This window comes from Serinus canaria, chromosome 5 (assembly GCF_022539315.1).
Source record: "Serinus canaria isolate serCan28SL12 chromosome 5, serCan2020, whole genome shotgun sequence".
Lineage (NCBI taxonomy): Eukaryota > Metazoa > Chordata > Aves > Passeriformes > Fringillidae > Serinus > Serinus canaria.
In genome coordinates, this window is record NC_066319.1 from 28,042,444 (window position 1) to 28,061,147 (window position 18,704).

General features: G+C 42.9%; 2 protein-coding genes across 2 annotated transcripts; both read left to right on the forward strand.

Annotated features, from left to right (window-relative positions):
- The first annotated feature begins 2,687 nt into the window (after positions 1–2,687).
- LOC103826962 (disintegrin and metalloproteinase domain-containing protein 20-like) lies at positions 2,688–8,572 on the forward strand. The gene is given in 3 exon segments (XM_050974918.1): positions 2,688–2,743; positions 2,859–2,951; positions 2,953–8,572. Coding segments are annotated over 3 exon segments (2,553 nt in total). The 3' UTR covers positions 5,357–8,572.
- A 1,491-nt stretch (positions 8,573–10,063) lies between these two features.
- SYNJ2BP (synaptojanin 2 binding protein) lies at positions 10,064–18,013 on the forward strand. The gene is made up of 4 exons (XM_009102011.4): positions 10,064–10,264; positions 14,239–14,375; positions 15,869–15,964; positions 17,417–18,013. Exons 1-4 carry the CDS (start codon positions 10,198–10,200, stop codon positions 17,555–17,557), a joined length of 441 nt encoding a protein of 146 aa, XP_009100259.1. The 5' UTR covers positions 10,064–10,197; the 3' UTR covers positions 17,558–18,013.
- The last annotated feature ends 691 nt before the right edge of the window (positions 18,014–18,704 follow it).

Here is an 18,704-nt window from a genome sequence, read left to right on the forward strand (position 1 = left end):
CTTCCTCCGCGCTCCTGGCACTTCCTTGTTCCTTCATTAGGCACGTGCCTTTCAGACTGGCAGAAATGGGACAGTGGAAGAGAAACATCACTGAGACCTATACACTTATTTAAGCATATTGCTTACATAAACCTTTTTTTTTCTCAGAAAAATTAGAAATCATATGTTGAAAAGAAATAACTATTAGTTTGGTTTTGGTTTTTCACTGAAGTAATGGACCGAACCTTGAAATAGTTTGCTTTCTTTCCACAACTATTACCTGTTTTCATGCAGTAAACTGTAGTTAGCAAGAAAAAAAAATGTACACAGCAACCAAAATTTAGATAGGCAGAAAGACTAAAGTATGCTTAGATAGCTGTGTTAAATTTACCTTCAGGTTACAAGACACTCTTTTTCAGTAACTTAGCTATCCAGTCAGATCTGTTCATTACTGAATGACAGAAAGATCCATGTCAGTTTTGTCGTATAATCCAAAGCTTAAATGTTAAAAGATGCAGATATGCCAATAGCTGTTCTCAGTTAATGCAGATACAGATCTGAAATTCATATATTCATGTACTTGAGTGTGTATTAGGTTTATTTCATACCTGGATCAGGTCTGAACAGCCATTTCTCAAAATGTTGATAAAAGTAGATAAGAAAATAGTGTGAACTATCAGATCAAGTGAAAATAGTTAGCAGTTATTCTGGGATGCTCAAAACCAGACAAGGTGTGTGAATATACTTAGAACAAAAGGGGTTTTGTTCTTTTTTGTATTATAGAAATTCCTCTGAAAGCAAGTAGTGGAAGAAGCACAAAAGCCATTCCTTCATCCACCCCCATGAAGGAAATGCAGGATTTCCAGAAATGAGGCATGAATGGTGAGGTACCTCAGCAGTCCTTGCAAATGGCCATTAAATGAGCTGAGAACCTGTATGTAATTAGGGAAAAGTTACCAAGACAGATGAAAAACTGCACTTAATGAAGATCTAGGGTATTGGGCTTCAGTTGTGTGGGGGTTTTTTGGTGTGGTGGTTGTTTGGTTTTTTGTTTTTTTTTTTTTTTGGTTTGGTTTGTTTTTTTAATGAATAAAATTATCTATTCATGCACCAAGGAAATACTTAACACTACTAGCAGAAGAAGGTCTTGCTTATAGCTGAAGGCACACACAGCTGTGGCAAAAAAATGCATGCTGCAATATAGTATGAGCAAAATATTCTATCAGTTGCGGGACTTCAGTATTGTGCAAGTCAATGTCTGAAAAGGAATTTCCCTGAAGTAGAAGGGTTTGATTAAGGGCAGTAAAATGAATAGGACAGAGTTTCTCATATGATGGCACTGGGAAGACAAGTATTAAGTATTTATAAAACTGAGTAGTGAAACAAATAGGAAAGTGGACTCTTGCTCCGTCTTGTAGTACAAGAAGAGAGGGACACATAAATGAATGTCAGTTGGAGTTACATTTGGACTGAACCATTATACTCCATGCTCAGAATTTGAGCTGATCAGAGACAAGGGTGGAACATGAAGAGGCAGAATGTCCTCATATTTATATCTCTCAGCAGCCTTTCTGTCTTCTGCAGAAATGCCTGGTGGCAGCTGGTGTCAAAGGGCATTAAAAAGGATGGATTCCTAGTCTGATCCCATCTGAGTTAAAGTGCCAGCATCTAAGCTATTGAGAGGATAGAAAATGGCTCCCATTCCTGAAACAAGAATTTGAATGTGATAAACCTTTTCCAGGGGAACGATCTTTCCCTGAGCAAATTACATTTTTAAAAAGTAAGGGATGTTACCAGTGTGTTGATTTCCTAGTAGCTGTCCAGTGCTGAAGGTTTGCCGTATGGGAAACTGAAAGATCTTCTGATGCTGTTAACTTGCTGACCAGATATTCTACTATAATTTCATCACTCAAGTGAGCTGAGATATTAATTTACTGATGTGACATTATGTCAGATATTACTGTTGAAATGTTAAGCAGATATCTTGTAGTCAGTAATGTTTTTCAGTACATGAGAATCTAAACCTTTTTTCTCTTGGTATAGAGTCTGACTGTGAAGTCCAAAATCCTTCCAAAGGATGTTCAGCATTTCTAGCTTGTAGATAAAAGGGAAAGAAGCAAGCACTTCTGAAATCTGTTTATGCATCACTTTCTTCTGTATAAAGGACCTCTTGTCTTACCACAACCCAGATCACTGTCTTACAGTTGTGTCTTGCCAGAGCTGTACCCAAAATGGGGATGGTAGCCAGTGGTAGATGTACCTGTAAGTGTTCTCTTTCCAGTGATTTCTATGAAATCACAAGTCTTTAGAGAGGACATGATGTCCTCTTCTGTGTAAGGAAAATGGCTGCTGCACAAGTGCTGTCTGTAATTAAGGTACATTGTTGTAGGCATGTAGCAGCTGTGGTGTAGATAGGATTGAGGACTTTATACTTGGTACTATTAGTTTACATCTATATTCTAGAACGTAGTAGAAGTGAATTCTCCCCTAGTTCTACCTTTTTTCTTAGAGGGTGTGTATGCTGTAGTAGGGACATGCTAAGGTCACCACAGGGAGTATTTCTGTACTTACTCATTTCTGACTCTAAGCCTTAGCCTGTTTCTGATGTCCACTCACAAATTATCCTGTAATAAAAACAGAAAAAAAAAAAAGCAAAAACCAACCTTTTGAGATTTTAAAACAAATTTTCCCGCTTGTGGTCTACCCAAATGATCCCTTTGCTCAACACAAACATCTGTGACAAGGAGTGTGAAGCTGAACTGAGGTTTGTCATTGCTATGTCTGCTCAGGAGGAGAAATACCCATTAATTTGAAATGAAGATTATTAAAAGCTGGGAACGTGTTTGTGAGAGGCAAATTTACTGATTCCTTCTCACAAGAGCCTCTGTTCTGGCTCAAAGAGCAGGGTCGGCGGCCTGGAGGCGCCCGGGCAGCGCTCGGCGATGCCGCAGGTGCCGTTTTCCGGGCAGCGGTCCCGGCCCGGCCGGCACGGCGGCAGTTGGAGCCTCGGGGCGCTTCCGCCCGGGCTGGGCCCTTCCAGGTTCCATCCGCGCTCGGGCGGGGGCGGCCGGTGCCGGCGGCCGCGATGGGGCCGCTGCCGGGGCTCCTGCTGCTGCTGCTGGGCGTGGCGGGGTGCCCCGGGGCCCGGGGGGCCCGGCCCGCGGAGCCGCGCGCCGCCTGGGTGACGGTGCCGCGGCAGCTGAGCCCCCGGGCCGGCGACGACGCCTCGGCCCTTTCCTACTGGCTGAACGTGGCCGGGCGGCCGCGGGTGCTGCGCTTGCAGCCCAGGAGGGGCCTGGTCTCCCGCCCCTTCACCCTGGTCACCTACGGCCGGGACGGGGCCCGCCGGGAGGAGCACCCTTTCGTGCGGGACAACTGCTTCTACCAGGGCGACGTGGTGGGGAGCCCCGGCTCCCTTGTGGCCCTCAGCACCTGCGGCTGGGGCCTCCACGGCGTGCTCTGGGTGGAGGATGATACCTACCAGATCGAGCCCGTCCCCAATGATCCGGCCTTTCGGCACATTCTCTACCGCATGGAGGAAGACAACAGCCCCGAGGGAACCAGCTGCGGACTGACGCCGGAGGTGCTGCAGCAACAAAAGGCTGTGCTGCCGTGGTTCAAGGCTCCCAAGTCAGCGGGGGAGAACGAAAAGCTGAGGGAATGGTGGACGCACATCAGGTATGTGAAGATGGCAGCGGTCGTGGACCACGTGCGGTTTGTAAAGTCAGGCAGGAGCGAATCCCAAGTCTTGAAGCTCATCATGCAACTAATGAATGCTGCGGACATTTTGTTCAAACAGCTTTCTGTCCGGCTGTTTCTTGTGGGGCTGGAGATCTGGACTGAAAAGAACTTCATAAATATTACTAACTCTATTCCCCAGGTACTTAGTGCTTTTAACGGCTGGAGAAAGTCAAACCTGGCACCTCGGATGAACCACGATGTTGCTCACTTATTTGCATATCAGTGGTTTGGAAGCAGCCTGGGATTGGCATATATAGGGACAGTGTGTGACAGCCACTGGAAAGCGGCTGTTATTTCCTTCACTGACAAAAAGTTGTCTTCAGTTGTTGTCACATTTTCCCATGAGCTGGGCCATAATCTTGGGATGGTCCATGATAAACCGGGCTGTAATTGCAAACGCAAGACGTGCATTATGCATGAACACAACAGTGAAACGGATTCGTTCAGTGACTGCAGTTACAAAGAGTACTTTGAGCTGGTTGTAAATGGTGCTCCGTGCCTTCGTCAGCCACCAGCACCTGGCACTTTCTACACCGGGATAAGTGAATTCTGTGGGAATAAGATAGTAGAAAGCGGAGAGCAATGTGACTGTGGTTCAGCAGCCAGCTGCCGAAGGGATCCTTGTTGCCGCGCAAACTGTACATTTACTGCAGGTTCAGACTGTGCATCTGGAAAATGCTGCAAGAACTGTAAGGTGCTTCCAGCAGGAACAGTCTGCAGAGCAAGTACTGGCAGCTGTGACCTGCCAGAGTATTGCAATGGGATTTCCCCTCAGTGCCCACTGGATGTATACCTACAAGATGGAACTCCTTGCAATGATGGTGTTTATTGCTATCAAGGAAAATGTTCTTCCCACAATGAAAAGTGCCAGCGTCTCTTTGGCAAACAAGCCAAGGTTGCCCCTTTAGATTGCTTCAAAGCAGTGAATACTCAAGGTGACCGGTTTGGGAATTGTGGTATTCGTGACAATATCTATTTTGCAAAATGCAGTGCTAAGAATGTCTTATGTGGTAGGATTCAGTGTGAAAACATAGTCATAATACCTTTCTTGCAGAACCATGTAACTCTAGTCCAAACTCCTGTTCGAGATAAACATTGCTGGGGACTCGACTATCACGTAGGGATCCCAACGGCAGATGTGGGAGCTGTGGAAGATGGCACACCATGTGGTAGTGATATGCTTTGTATCAACAGGACGTGTATGAGTGTATCAGTGCTGAACTACGACTGCAACATGACAAAGTGTCATGACAGAGGAGTGTGTAACAATCTCAAGAACTGTCACTGTGAGTATGGCTGGGCTCCTCCATATTGTGAAACGGAAGGATATGGAGGTAGTGTTGACAGTGGACCCCCTCCACCCAGGAAGACTGAGAGACTAATAGTAAGACTAGTGCTATTTGGGTTTTTTGCTATGTTTATCATTGGAGTAGCCCTTTCCATCTGTTATAGGCAGAAAGTAGAGGGATGGCTTGCGAAGATAAAAGCCCAATTCCATAAGGCTTTTCAAAGACGGAAAAAAAAAGAAGTTCCTAAAGAAAACTCACCTGCTGGTGAGTTAAAATCCACCAAAGATAAAAAAGCAGTAAATTGGGATGCTATTGAGGAATTATCCCTTGGTAACTCATCAGAATAATTTAGCAGGTTCTGAACAGCCCTAATCTCATGTGATATCATTAAATGCAGAGTAAATCTTATCTCTGTATATTTTCTTTTAAATTAATAAATGCAGGCAGTAAGACATGCTGTTCTTTGTACCCTCAGCTCTTAAACTGATGTAATTAAGTAAACTGCAAGTATTGTGTTTATACTTCATATCAACAGTATAAAAATGCAAACTTCTTAAAACAGGAGTAGATAGATGACACATGTGGTAGGATTCAGTGTGAAAACATAGTCAAAATACCTTTCTTGCAGAACCATGTTACCTAGTCCAAACTCCTGTTTGAGATAAAAATTGCTGGGGTCTCTACTATCACATAGGGATGCCAAGAGCAGATGTCAAACTATTTGCTCCTCTACATCCTACTCTACTTGCTTCAATTTCCTTCTTCACCTAATGTTTTCTTCAATTCAGTGAGAGAGATGTTTATGAATATCTTTTGTCATTGGTTAACAGCCAAAGAGAAAAAATTGCACTTGCAGTCTCCGCTGGGTCCTTCCAGGCAAACCTGGAAGGTTCTGTGTCTCTGTGATTTAATTCACATCTGTGACATACAAACAGGTAAGGAACAGGTATTGCAGTGAGATACAGGTGTCTGTTTCACAAGTGCTTACAGCTGTGTACTTGGGAACAGCCAAGGGAGCAGCCCTTCAGGATGGAAGTAGACCACAGGGAACAGGGTCTTCCTTTTGTGGAAGAGTAGAGAAGGCTTATCCAGATCACAACCAGTAAGCATTGCATTTCTGAACCATAAAATATATGCCATCAGTAGTGACACCAAATCTGGCATTTTACAAGAACAAATTGGTTTTATTTCCTGGAAATTTTCCAGTGTCTTGACTGCTGACTGCTTCTGAGAAGTGCTGTGTATTTTATAGTCTCTAAGAGGAGCTGTCTATGGGGCTCCCCAAGTTAACTGAATTTCTAAAGTATTTGGAATTATTCTGCAAGTGTTCCCTACCTAGAATACCTGCAATATTTGATAGATACTTTATCTGACTATCTCAGGGAATTTCTTTTGACTTATTCTTTGATTCTTTCTTCAGCTATAACAGAATGTGTCCTTGCAGCTCTATGGAGTGCTACACAGAAGCATTGTCATTTTAATTTTTTTAACACAACATAAAATATGTCCAACTTCTGAAAAATATTAGGAACATGGAAATACCATTCAGTAAGTTTTATTGTTATTATTTCTATTACAGTAGTAACTAGACCGTTCTATCAGATCAGCATGGAGAGGAGTCTGTAGTCCAGATCACAGTTAAAACTTTTTTTTAAAGGTGTTTCAGGATAAAGGGCTATAATGCACTTGTCTGCTAACAAAAGAATTATTTGTATTTAGAAAATAAAGAGCACACTTTTGGCAAACATTCCGTAAAGGCAGGATAAGTACCCCAACACTTGGGAACGTTCGGGAAGAAAGATATTGGTGACTCTACAAATTATTATGGTCAACTCTTGCTGCATCCCAAATATATATATTTTTAGAATATGCATTTTCCTGTAATTTCTTATGTGTATTTTGTGGTGTCCTGTATCCAAAAAGGGCCAATTACATTATGATGGGATGTAAAATACAAAGCATGTGATTCACACTTTTTCCCAGCTTTTTGTCTAGAGCAAATGTATCCTTAAATATTTATCTATGCTGTCTGCAGAAATGAGGTAACACATTGTTTGTGTAGGCTGTGCTTATTGTCATGATAGAACATGGATGGTTTTGATTAGATGATGAAAACTTGATCCTGCATTTATGTCAAAAGGCAAGATAACTGCACTTGACTAACACCACATCTATTCCTCATAACCAGAGACCTCCTTTGGGGGTTGGGGGAGTAGGAGGGGTGTCCTCTGAGAAATAACAATTGTAATTCAGGTATTGCAAACAAAGGATAGAAGACGGACAAGAGATATGTGAGTTAATTGAAAGATGGAGATAAAAAGTAACAAAAGCACTACACCCAGCACCTTCCAACTACCTATGCAATCTAGCACCTATTAAAACGTTTTTATTTTGCTTTTTTAATACAAAAAGAGTGGCAGAAGTTTCAGGTTGCCACCTTGATTGCCTGCCATTGTTGATCAATAGTATACTATAAATTGCCAAGTATAGATCTATGTTGAGACAGAGAAACACTGGAGTCAGGGAGTTCTTGTTTACAGAGCTGCACACTGAAGAGACAGAGGTGTAAATGAAAGCACAGTTTAGCCCAGAAAGCTAACTTGCAAATGCAGTTTTGGGAAAGATAAAGTAATAAAATTCTGTAGTTTCTGTTTTTCTCTATGCTTAAAGATTGTTCTGCAAAACCAGGACTTAATTGGGAGGAGGCTTTCAGTGAGCTTTGGATAAGAGTATTTCTGTATACTTTTCTCCCATTTCTTCTTGGGCCATATGAGCAAGACATTATCTCAACAAACCTAGTTTATGTTTCATAAAATGTGTAAGCTCCCTTTCTGAGATTTTCTCCTTGAAAATATTGTTGTTTCAGATTTCAACACAGCAATGAAAAACTTGATGTTTCTGGTGGTTTGTTAGAAATGTCCCACTACTCTGAAGGTGCTATGAAGGTGCAGGTCTAAGTTCAGTCCTAATCTTTCTGGTTTCCTTTTTTCCCCCCTCCTGGTTCTTACTGCATTTTAAAATGCTTTAAATGGATGCGAGAACTTGGTTAATATGTAAATCACTTGTACATGAAGAGGCAATTTGCAAATGTTGCTGCACTGTCTCCCAAGAAATGTGGGTGTAGTACATGCAATGGTGCTGGAGGAAATAAGAAGACACAACCTGGACTAGTGGAACCCCATTGCAGGGGGGTTGGATCTAGATGATCTTAAATGTCCCTTCCAAACCACGGCATTCTCTGATTCTGTGAAATGGTCTGTGCCAGTGCAGTAAGGGTAGTAAGGCTTAGGTAGCTGTTAATATGTGGCAGGCCAGTGATAGGTGATGCTTAGAACTGCCTAGGACTAAGTTACAATATACCCACGTTTCCTGTTTAAAATCTCTTCCTGGCTAAAAAAAAACTTTTAGAAAACTTAACATTGCAGTTAGATCAAGATAAAATTGTTTTTGTTCTAGGCTGTCATCTCTAAAATACATTAAATTGCTGCTAATAAACACTGTGTATCTTGAAGAAGTTTGCCAAGTATCTTGCAGCTGCTTGCTCACTCTCCTCCCACCCCTCCCAGTGGGAAGGAGATCCAGAAAGAAGAGGTAAACCTTGTGGGTTGAGATAAAAACAGTTTAAAAATTGAAACAACTGTAATAATAATAATAATAATAATAATAATAATAATAATAATAATAATAATAATAATAATAATAATAATAATAATAATAATAGTTGAAAGTAACAGAACTCAAGAGAAACAAGTAAACAAGTGAAGCCCAGTACAATTGCTCACCACATGCTGCCTGATACCCAGCCTGTCCCAGAATGTGATGGGCCCCCTTACAAATAACTTCCCCAGCTTATATTCGGGACATTCTGGGGTATGAAATATCCCTTTGTCCACCTGTCCTGGCCATGCTCCCTCACACCTTTTGTGCACCTCCTCACTGGCAGAGTATGAGACACTGGGAGGTTCTCAACTTAAGGTGAATGCTACTTAGCAACAACAAAAAAGTCTGTCACAGAAATCATGGTTTTGCCCATCATTGCAAGGGTAATTGGACCTTGAATGCCTGTCTCCCACCTCTGAGGTGGGTGTTCTAACACTCAGTTTAGCACTATGCATTAATGTTATAGCAGTCAGAGATCCAGTGCCCAGGTTGTCTCTCCCTATTAAATTCAGGAATCCAGAAGTGCAGATAATCTTGGAATGAATACAGTCAAAAACATCTGTTATTTTTACTGCAATACCAAACAAATAAAATGGTAGTGTAACATCGAGGGCCAGATAAGCTGGTCCTCTTTTTCATCAGAGAGGTTCCTGCAGCATGTAGATGTGGCTGTCCTCATTGTGCCAAGCAGTCAGGTGGTTCAGCTGACATTGTTCCCTGTTGTCATTGTCTGTATTGACACACTTGTAGCATGTGCTGAAATAGATAAGGATAAATTTTTCCTTGCTATTTCGTGATAATCTATTGGTTCAATAAACTCTGAGATGCAGAGTCCCAGGTTCAAGTGGCTCCTCTGTTATACAGCAAGTTGAACTACTTTGCCCTTTATTGCTGGGTAATTACCTAGAGTTCTGAGGAAAATCTGAGGAAATTTCTCAAATCCTCAAACCAAACACTTTCTGTACTATCTAGTTAAGTATTTCTCGCCCCAGTGGCGGCACGGTGTTTCTATGCACCGTTTGTGTTTCTGAATCTAGATCAGTTTATTGCACCGCAGGGTAACTCGGCGTTGGCATGCATGCTCTCTGTGCCGCTTACCTGTATTGGGCTTTTGTTCCTGCCCAGCACGGTCTGATCTGTTTTTCAGTTTGCTGTGAGGACAGTTAAAAGGGCTGGGAACAGGTCATATATCCCCCTTCTTCTCTCCTACACCTACCCTAGACAACTATGGCCTACTCCTTAACCTTCTTAAGGAAACCAGCTCCAGCCTGGGAAGCAAGGCAGGGCCAGGCATAGATGCCGCGCAGGGGCCTGGGAAGGTGCGGGGGCAGAAGCTGTGGCGCGCTGTGCTTGGCTCCCCTGGGCCCGCTGCTCTTCCGCCTCTGCGGTGAGCGCCCGTGGCGGCGCCGGTGGGAGCAGCCCCGTCCCGCGGGGACTACAACTCCCAGCGCTCCGCGGCGCGGCCCGGCGGCGGCCCAGGAGGTGAGAGCGGCTGCCCGGGGAGTCGAGTTCTCCTTCAGGCCGCAGCATGAACGGCAGCGTGGCGAGCGGCGGCTTTGCCGAGGAGATCATCAGCCTCACCCGCAGACCCTCAGGTAAGGTAGGGGCGGCCTCTCCGCGCTGGGTCTGCGGCTCCTCCCGGGCCGGGGCAGCGGCGCCGAGGCCTGCGCAGCCCCCGCCGAGGCCGGAGCGGAAGCCCGGGGTGGCGGCGGCCGGCGGGACGGCCGTGGCCGGCACCGGAGCGGCGGAGGGAGGGTCTCGGCGGCGAGGATGGAAGCGCAGCACCCAGAGGTGCAGGGCTCAGGGGCCTTCCCTGGAAATAGCCGTGGCGGATACGCTGCTGCGTGAAAAACTCGCGCCGTGCGTGAGGGAGAGCTGGCTGGGTCAGAGTCCGTCCTCTGCGGGAGCTCCGGTGGAGGCTGGTGTCCCTGCAGGCAGCTCGCCTCCGGTTTTCCCTGGAAGTTGCCATCTCCGGTGGAGCTGTTGCTTCCAAGTGAGGCGGCAGCCGCTGAGCGCCCAGCCGCGTTGGATGCCCTGAGTCAGGGGCCGTTTGAAAATCATGTGCCCAAGTGGCCGTCCCCTGTGTAGTCAGCTTGGCGTTCATTGTGCAGCGTACCTTGAGGTGCTTTGGGGTGTTTAGAGAGAGGAGCATAGGCTGGAAAAAATAGGGAATAGGGCAGTTCGTGGGGCGTTTTTTGGCTTTGCTTTTCATGTCTTAGCAGCAGGTGCACTCGTGGAAACCATAAATTTTTAGAGGATTTATGGTGCCATTCAAATGACCTCACTTTCAAAAGTGAGACAAGTAAGCGCGAAATGTACAGCTCTGGAGCAAAATCCTGGCTACGGAGAATGGCAGGCTCCAAGAAGGCTTTTGGAGCTAGAGTTGTACTTCGGTGTTTGAGGCCTTCTCTGTAATTTAAACGAGTAGGAACGAAAACGTGGCAGCCCTTCTGTTCCGCACAGTTGCTGGGTGCGGCTGCTGGCCAGCCTTGGCTCCAGGGGCTCCCCAGAGACCCCAGCACCCACGTTGTTGGTGTGTGTGTGTTTCCTTTCTCCGGGATGGACGTAGGTCCTGTGCAGGGCTGGGGTTGGTCCTGGCCCTCATGCTGGTGATCAGAGCCCAGAGGGTGTGAGCAGCCCTTTGCCTCCCCTGCTCACCAGATTCGCCTCTGGTCTGAAAGATGTGTAGCCCTACCTGCGTAGCCATGAGCTTCAGCTAATGAAGCTGTGCTTGTCAGAGAAAACTGTGCCAAATGAAGCTGGTTCCGATGGGAATGCTGTTTCCGTACGTCTGGGAAACTAAAATTTTAAGGAAGGTGTAAGGGAATGTTAAAGGGCAGAGTTGAGAATGGTCTTGAATATGACCACTGTGATTTCAGTCTCGATTACCATGAGCAGCATTTGTCCAGTCATTGAGATGGGCTGTGCATCTTTAGATTTAGGTTTCTAAGTATTTTATTTGATTTGAAGGTCCTGCATCCTCTTCCAGCCTTGATGCACTTGCCATGTGAATTATTACTCATTTCTGTGGGAGGAACAAAACACTTACCTGTGAAGTACAACTGGGTACTGTAATATCTTGAATTGGAGTTTTGACTTTAAATATAGGTCTGATGCTAAACATGTCTGGCAAAAGTTTGCATTGGTTGTGAATGTATTTCCAGTGGCCTGACAGCGTATATTTGTCTTTTTCAAATTTTCTTGTATTCAGTCTCATTTCCTAATTCTGCAGTCCTGTTTTTTTTTAAGGGACTTAATTTTTGAGGGACTTTTTTAGTTCAGAGAGGATAAGTGAGGCATAGGGAGGTCTGCAGCCCCAGGAAGGGTCAGTATTTTAGCCCAGAGCCTGCTTTTAAAGCTCTGCCATTCTGCTTCTGATCCCTTATAGACAAGAGATTTAGTGCTATGTGCTCTCTCCCCTTGCTCCTTTTCTTCCAGCTGTGCTGTGTTTCTTTCTGTGGCTGCATGAACTGGAAGGAAGAGAATAGCAAAGAGCTTAAGAATTGATAGGGAAGATATTTTTAGGCATAGTGCAAGTCTGAGTGCTGGAAAGGAAAGACACAGTGAAAAAGCCCTGTGAATACTTAACTTGGTCTAGCACAAACTGCTGCCTCTGTCATGAAGATCTGCCTCTACTGATGAAAGCTGTGAATCTTCATTATTTTTCCAGTCATGGGTAAAAAGTTGGAAAATGAAAAAATATATATTTTTAAATGTATAAATTTAAAATGTAATATTTTTAAATGTATAAATTTTAAATGTAATATTTTTCATATATATATGAAAAAATACTTTTTTCATACATACATATATATATATATATATATATACACACACACACACACACCTCTATTTTACAGCTTTTATATATGAGAGAAAATCAGTGTGTTCTGAGATCCTGATTCCTTCTTTCTGGCTTTTTAATAAGTGTTGATTAAACCTTATACTTTCTGTAGTATTGATTTTCCCCTTTCCTAAGTTATTGGCTTTATGGCAAATAATTTTTAGAAGTGTGGATTTAAAATTTATTTTCTTTTCATTTTCTATTGAAAGATGTATTACTGTGCACAACTGGCCCTTCTTGGAATAGATACTGTTCTAGTTGAAATGTCAGTATTTCTTCAATTTTCTCTCACTTTCATTTTTCCTTCACTTGTCTGAAGCTGCCAGGAAGGGAAGGAAAAATAAAGGTGTGGCAAAATTGCTGCTAATATTTCTTTACTTCCCAGCTGTAGATGCACACTTAATATACCATGACTCATTTAGTAAATGCTTTGATCTCCTGTGACTAATTTAAAATGCTGCTTCCCAGCAGGCATAAGGTGGTTTTACTTTCATTTGAAACTCTGCTTCCCAAGGTTTCCAGTTCCAAGTTCAAGAGAAAATAAGGAAGAAAACAAAAACAAATAAATCAATCTGGGTGAACGTGGGCAGAACTTGCCCTCAGCTGTTCTTGACAATAGCTTTTGGATGACTGGTTCATGTCAGAAAAAAATGTTGGGTTTCTTTTCCATTTACTTTGATTGCGTATTTGATTTTTTTTTCCTTGGCTTTTCTGTCTTTTTTATTGCAAGCCTCTTAGGGAGTCTTTCCTGTCCCTTTTTAGAGAGAAACTTAGCTGCATGTACAGTGGGGAATCTCGTAATCTTTGGGTTTCCAAATTTTAAATTCAATTTGTTCTTCTGGCTTTCAATGAAACAAGAAGCCTTAACTTTAATCCAGAAGCTGGATCCAGCTAGATATCTGTAACTGAGGCTGTCTTTAAAGAATAATACAAAATGGCAAAAATGTATATGGACATCTGTTTTAATAAATGTATGTGTATTCCCTTTTGGTTTGCATTTAATCTGCAAACTTTGTCTTTATTTCCTGTCATGTTTGAATTCATAAAACAGAACAAAGTGATTGTGTACAATTTGAAGTAGCTTCATGGAGCCTAATCTTCTTGGAGGCAAAGCACACCATTTCCAGCTCCTGGGATGTGAAAGGGGAGTCTTCTGAGCTCTAGGTGCCCTCAAGCTGGTAGCACAGTTCTCCTTGCCTGTTTCCTCATCTGTAGACAGGGTCTAATGCTCCTTGCCTTTCCTCACACTATTTTCCAGCTCACAAAATGCTTGTCAGAGATGATTTCTTGTAGCTCAAAGGTAGTGATTTACTATGATCTCATGTGAAATGCAGAATACTTTCATTTTCTTTCATGTTGTGCTGAAGAAGTTTATTCCTGCTGAGGGCTGAATCAGCATCTCAAAAATAATGGCAGGCCCCTCACTATTCCCCAGCCCTTACCTGAAACAGCTCACAGGTGTTTTGTGTAATGAAGTATTACACAAATGGGGTCCTCAGGCATTTAATGTCTCTCCTTTTCTTTCAAGACCAGTTTTATGCGAATAACATTTCTAGACAATGGAAAGGTAGTTGGAAAGGAAAATGGAGATTTGTGTGCTGTGTGTTTTTGTATGGTGGAGAAAGCAAGACAGTGTGGGAGGGTGCAGCCCCCAACAAACAAAATATCAAGAACATTTGAAGCTTTGAGCTTTTTCTCATGAGCTTTCTTTTTGGCTTGCCTTAGGGTTGGGCTTCAACATTGTTGGGGGGACAGATCAGCAGTACATTGCCAATGACAACAGCATCTATGTCAGCTGGATCAAAAAGGATGGGGCAGCTTACCTTGATGGCCGATTACAAGAAGGAGATAAAATAGTAGCGGTAAGCCCTTTCTTCTGTTGTCCCGTGTTCTTGATCAGTGATGTGGTGTGAGAGGCAGGTTTTCCTTCTCAGTGCATAGAGATGAGGAATGTGGTGAATGAATTAGATGATCCCAAGCAAACTCCATGGAGGAGTCACCTTGGGGGTCTGGGGAGAGCTCTGAGCACAAGGGAGGTGAGTGGCTCTACATGGGGCTTATCTCCACCTGATTTGCCACAGAAGTGCTCTGTGGTGCTGTGCTTGTGCTTCCTCTGTGTCTTGCCTCCCTAAGGTTTTAGAATCCATCAAGTCTTCTCTTGCATGCAATGGATTTTCATTTACACACATGTAAATAAAGTTTTTCCACCTCTTAAATTTCCATTTTTTGACTGATAATCCATTATTTCTAATCCTTTTGCACAGGGGGTTTTTAGATGATAAAATTTCTTGGCCATAATATTCTTCTCTTCATTTAAGCTCCTCAAGAATAACATAGGCTGCTTCTCCTTTTAGAAAATTGTTTTCAAGTGCCTGATGTTCACACCCACTGGTTCTTCAGATAGCTGGCAATCATGCAAGAAAGCTTTACAAAGTGATGGGATAAGAAGTGGCCTCTCCTAGTATGATACACAACCTTTTTGTACTCCCTAATTTTATTTTATACTTACTCATTTTGTTCCACATGTGATCTTTTTAGCCTCTATAGACTACCTTGCACTAATTGGAGCCTATTATTGATCCAGAAAGTGATACTAAGTTAAACAGAGAATATTCTCTTTTTTCCGACAGGTTAATATTTATGTACTTGTGTTTGGGATGTCTGCATATGAAGAGAAGGGAGGCACTGGATGTGATCAGTGGGGATACAGTTAGGGATAATGGGGGTGAAAATGATATGATGAATTCACTCACTGAATGAAATCAAGTGGGTTATAAAACCCCGTGCCATGATATATTACTTTAAATTAAGAAAAATCCCAACACTTGCAAGTGGATCAAGTGGATGCCTAGAAGTATGTATGTAATTTTTTTTTTGTTGGTTTTCTACATCAGTGTGCTTACAAAAGTGTGTTTACAACACTCTCAAACAGAGGGATTTCAAAGGTATACCAGTAGATGAAACAAGGGAAGAGACTTAAAATAATAATTTTGCTGTAGATACTCTTTTATGTTCATTAGCTGTCAGAATCACACCTTTGATTTCTTTCCAGTAAAGCAACAGCATCAGAAGCTGCTGTTGACAAAACTGTGGTCTTTTACTCTTATTTTGCTTCTAGGTAGTTTTTTTCAGTACCTCTATGTTTTCACTTGGAGTTTCTCATGTTCTGTCTCAACATATAAAAATACATCATAATATTAATTAATTAGGATCTTTATAGTATTATGCCTCAAATGCAGAATTTTGTGAAACATGAAGATTTTTAATGTCTTATCCTTCATATGTTAGCCTGCATCATTAAAAATGTGCTTTCTTTACCTTCAGCATCTGGCTTTCCTTTTCCTTTTTCTGCTAGATCAATGGCAAAGACTTGAAGGATTTGCGGCACAAGGATGCTGTGGAACTGTTCAGGAATGCAGGCTGTTACGTGTCTCTGAAAATTCAGCGCAGGGTATGTTTTACCTCTTCCTTAGGGTTGTTTCTGGCTCAGTTTAGACTGGTTTCTATGATTGGTGGCTGTTTCATGAGGAAGAAGAGCACTGTGTCGAGATGCTCAGTGTGATATGTGCATATACAAATTTTGTTTGACCTATGACGTTCTCTCATTGCCTTAGCTGTAATTATCTCTGTAAAACTTTGTAACCTTTGTATCAGTGAAAAGGTGAGTTTGGCGATGTCCCCAGGTCTTTGTTTTGCTGGTGTGTGTTGTGTTTGCCCACTGTTGTCCTTTCTCAGAGGAAGAGCTTTGTGCTTGAAGACAGAATCTCAAGTTGCCCAGTTTTATTTCAGTGGCTACAATCTTACTGGAGACAGAAGTCCTTTTGTTTCAGAGGCCATCAGTCAAGTTAGTGTTGAACTGTGTGTACAGCCCAATGCTACAAGACAGACATTTCGGTGCTGGAGCGTGTCCAAAGAAGGATGATAAAGCAGGTGAAGGATCTGGAGCGCAGGTTTGATGAGGAGCAGCTGAGGGAGCTGGGGGTGTTTAGCCTGGTGTTTAGCTCAGGAAGACCCTATTGCTCTCCACAACTGCCTGGAAGGAGGCTGTATCCAGGTGGGGGATTGGTCTCTTCTCCCAGGCAACAAGTGACATGAAAAATGGAGACATCCTCAAGTTGCATCAGCTCAAGTTTAGATTGGATATTAGGAATTTCTTCACTGAAAAAAGGTTGTCAAGCAGTGGAACAGGCTGCTGAGGGAAGTGGTTGAGTCACCATCCCTGAAGGCATTTAAAAAGCGTGCAGATGTGGTGCTTAGTTTAATGGTAAACTTGGCAGTGCTGGGTTAATGGTTGGACTTAGAGGTCTTTCCAACATAAATGATTTTACAATAATAGGAAATATGGTCTGCTATTCTTTAAATATACTGGCACCATTTTATATGTAAAAAGAGATAAACCCTTAATCCTCAGATATTTTGGAAGCTGACAAAAGAAATACTGATCTACCCAAAGCATGCTGGGGAGACATGGCTTGAGATCCCTTTTCTACTCCCTTAACAAAGGAATAAGTCCGCTGGACCGGTGTATAAGGCAGGTAAGAAAACCAGAGAGAATTAGTGATGTCTTTTTCCTGGTAAAGAGAGCAGGAAATAGTGTGGTGGCAAGTGCACCAAGGGGTGACTGGGTATGTGTGTGTCATTTTTCTGCTGTTTGAGGTGTATCCTGCTCCACTTGAGTCCTAGTTTAGTAAGTGGCAGAGAAATGTGAAGGTGCCTGGTAGTGACTGGGTACCCTGCATTTAAGTTCAGTCCATCCTAAGCTGTTTCAACCCTCCATGTGTGGAATCTGCAGGTACCTGGGGAAACTATTTTTACCATTCTTACAGAACCACCTGGTCCAGACACAGAACTGGAGGTTCTCTTGTTATTGCTTCTGACATAAATAATGTTTTTTTCCTTGTAGTTGCAGCCACAGAATGGCCCTGTGGGTCATGGAGGAGATGGAGAATCAGGTGGGCTTCCTCTGGCAGCCATCCTTGTGCCAGGCCTGGCGCTTGCTGTGACAGCAGTCTGGATCTTGCTGAGGTATCGACAGCGGATGTGAAGAGTTCACGGCTGGGATATCACTGCATATTTTACACAGCTATGATGCAATTTAAAGATAGAGAATCAACAATCTTGTCACAGACTGATGCCAAAAAGGATCATTGCCTATCATCAAAGTTGCTGCTGATGTTCACATATATTGATTTTGTTGCAGGGTGGGTAGAAGCAGAGAGAAAAAAGGGAAGGGAGAGGACTGTGTTTATGTAAAGAGTGGGATAGCTGTATTTTTTGACAAATCGAGGAGGCTTTGCCATCCTCCTCTATTTTGCACCATGAACTTTCAAATACACTCATCTATTCCACATTTTAAGGTTTAACTTTTGGTTAAAGGGAGTGGGAGTGGTTTTAAATCAAAAACATTATCTAGAGGCTTTGCCTTGTTTCCACAGAATTTTTTCTTGAATTTAATGAATTCTGTCCAAACCATGAATAAAGAGAAGCAATGCAAAGGATATATCATTTTTCCCATTGATATTTTCTTGGTTGTTGCTAAATAAATGCCTTAAATGTGTAAAATCTGATCTGTGGTTTCACAGGTAAAATCTTCAGTGTAGCTGCTGATTTAACAGCAATATGCAGTATTGGTGAGACATTTTGCCAGTTGTGGAAAGATAGAAGATAGCTTGCTGCTAGAAGAAGATTTTGATTGTCAAAATGATTGCTCATTTTTGGGTCAGAGTTGTAAGAGAAAGTTTTCCACAAAATGCTAGCATACTGGAGAGAGACAGACAACTGAATCACAAGGATAGGTGCTGGCAAGAGATTCAGGCATGCTGCAGCTGCAGAAGAGTTTTAAATTAGTAGTGAAGCAATAGTTCCTCCATTCATCAGGTGGGTTGAAGTCTGCATCTCTCAGGTTAGAGGTCTGTTTTGGGGGTTATTTTTTGCACAGGGAATACTTCAGGTAAAGTTTTCTGTAGCAGCTAACTTGCTCTCTGCAGTCAGGAGACTCTTAAGATGATTGAAAGGGAGAAGCTGAAAGCAGGCTGGGATTGTCCTGGCTTCTGCTTGTTTGTGAAGAGTTACGTGATGTTCAGGAGATGGACAGTCAGCTTTAAGCCAGGGTAAAGCCTAGCAGGTAAAACCAGAGGGGAGAGACCCTCCTGTGGAAAGTATATGGCTGAATTTACCTCCAGGGTCTCATC

What these genes read in the sequence shown, in the direction of transcription:
- SYNJ2BP (XM_009102011.4), top strand. Translation starts at nt 10,198, where the DNA reads ATGAACGGCAGCGTGGCGAGCGGCGGCTTTGCCGAGGAGATCATCAGC. An exon ending in CCTCACCCGCAGACCCTCAG is followed by an intron (nt 10,265 to 14,238) that starts GTAAGGTAGGGG and finishes GGCTTGCCTTAG; the next exon opens with GGTTGGGCTTCAACATTGTT. An exon ending in AAGGAGATAAAATAGTAGCG is followed by an intron (nt 14,376 to 15,868) that starts GTAAGCCCTTTC and finishes TTTTTCTGCTAG; the next exon opens with ATCAATGGCAAAGACTTGAA.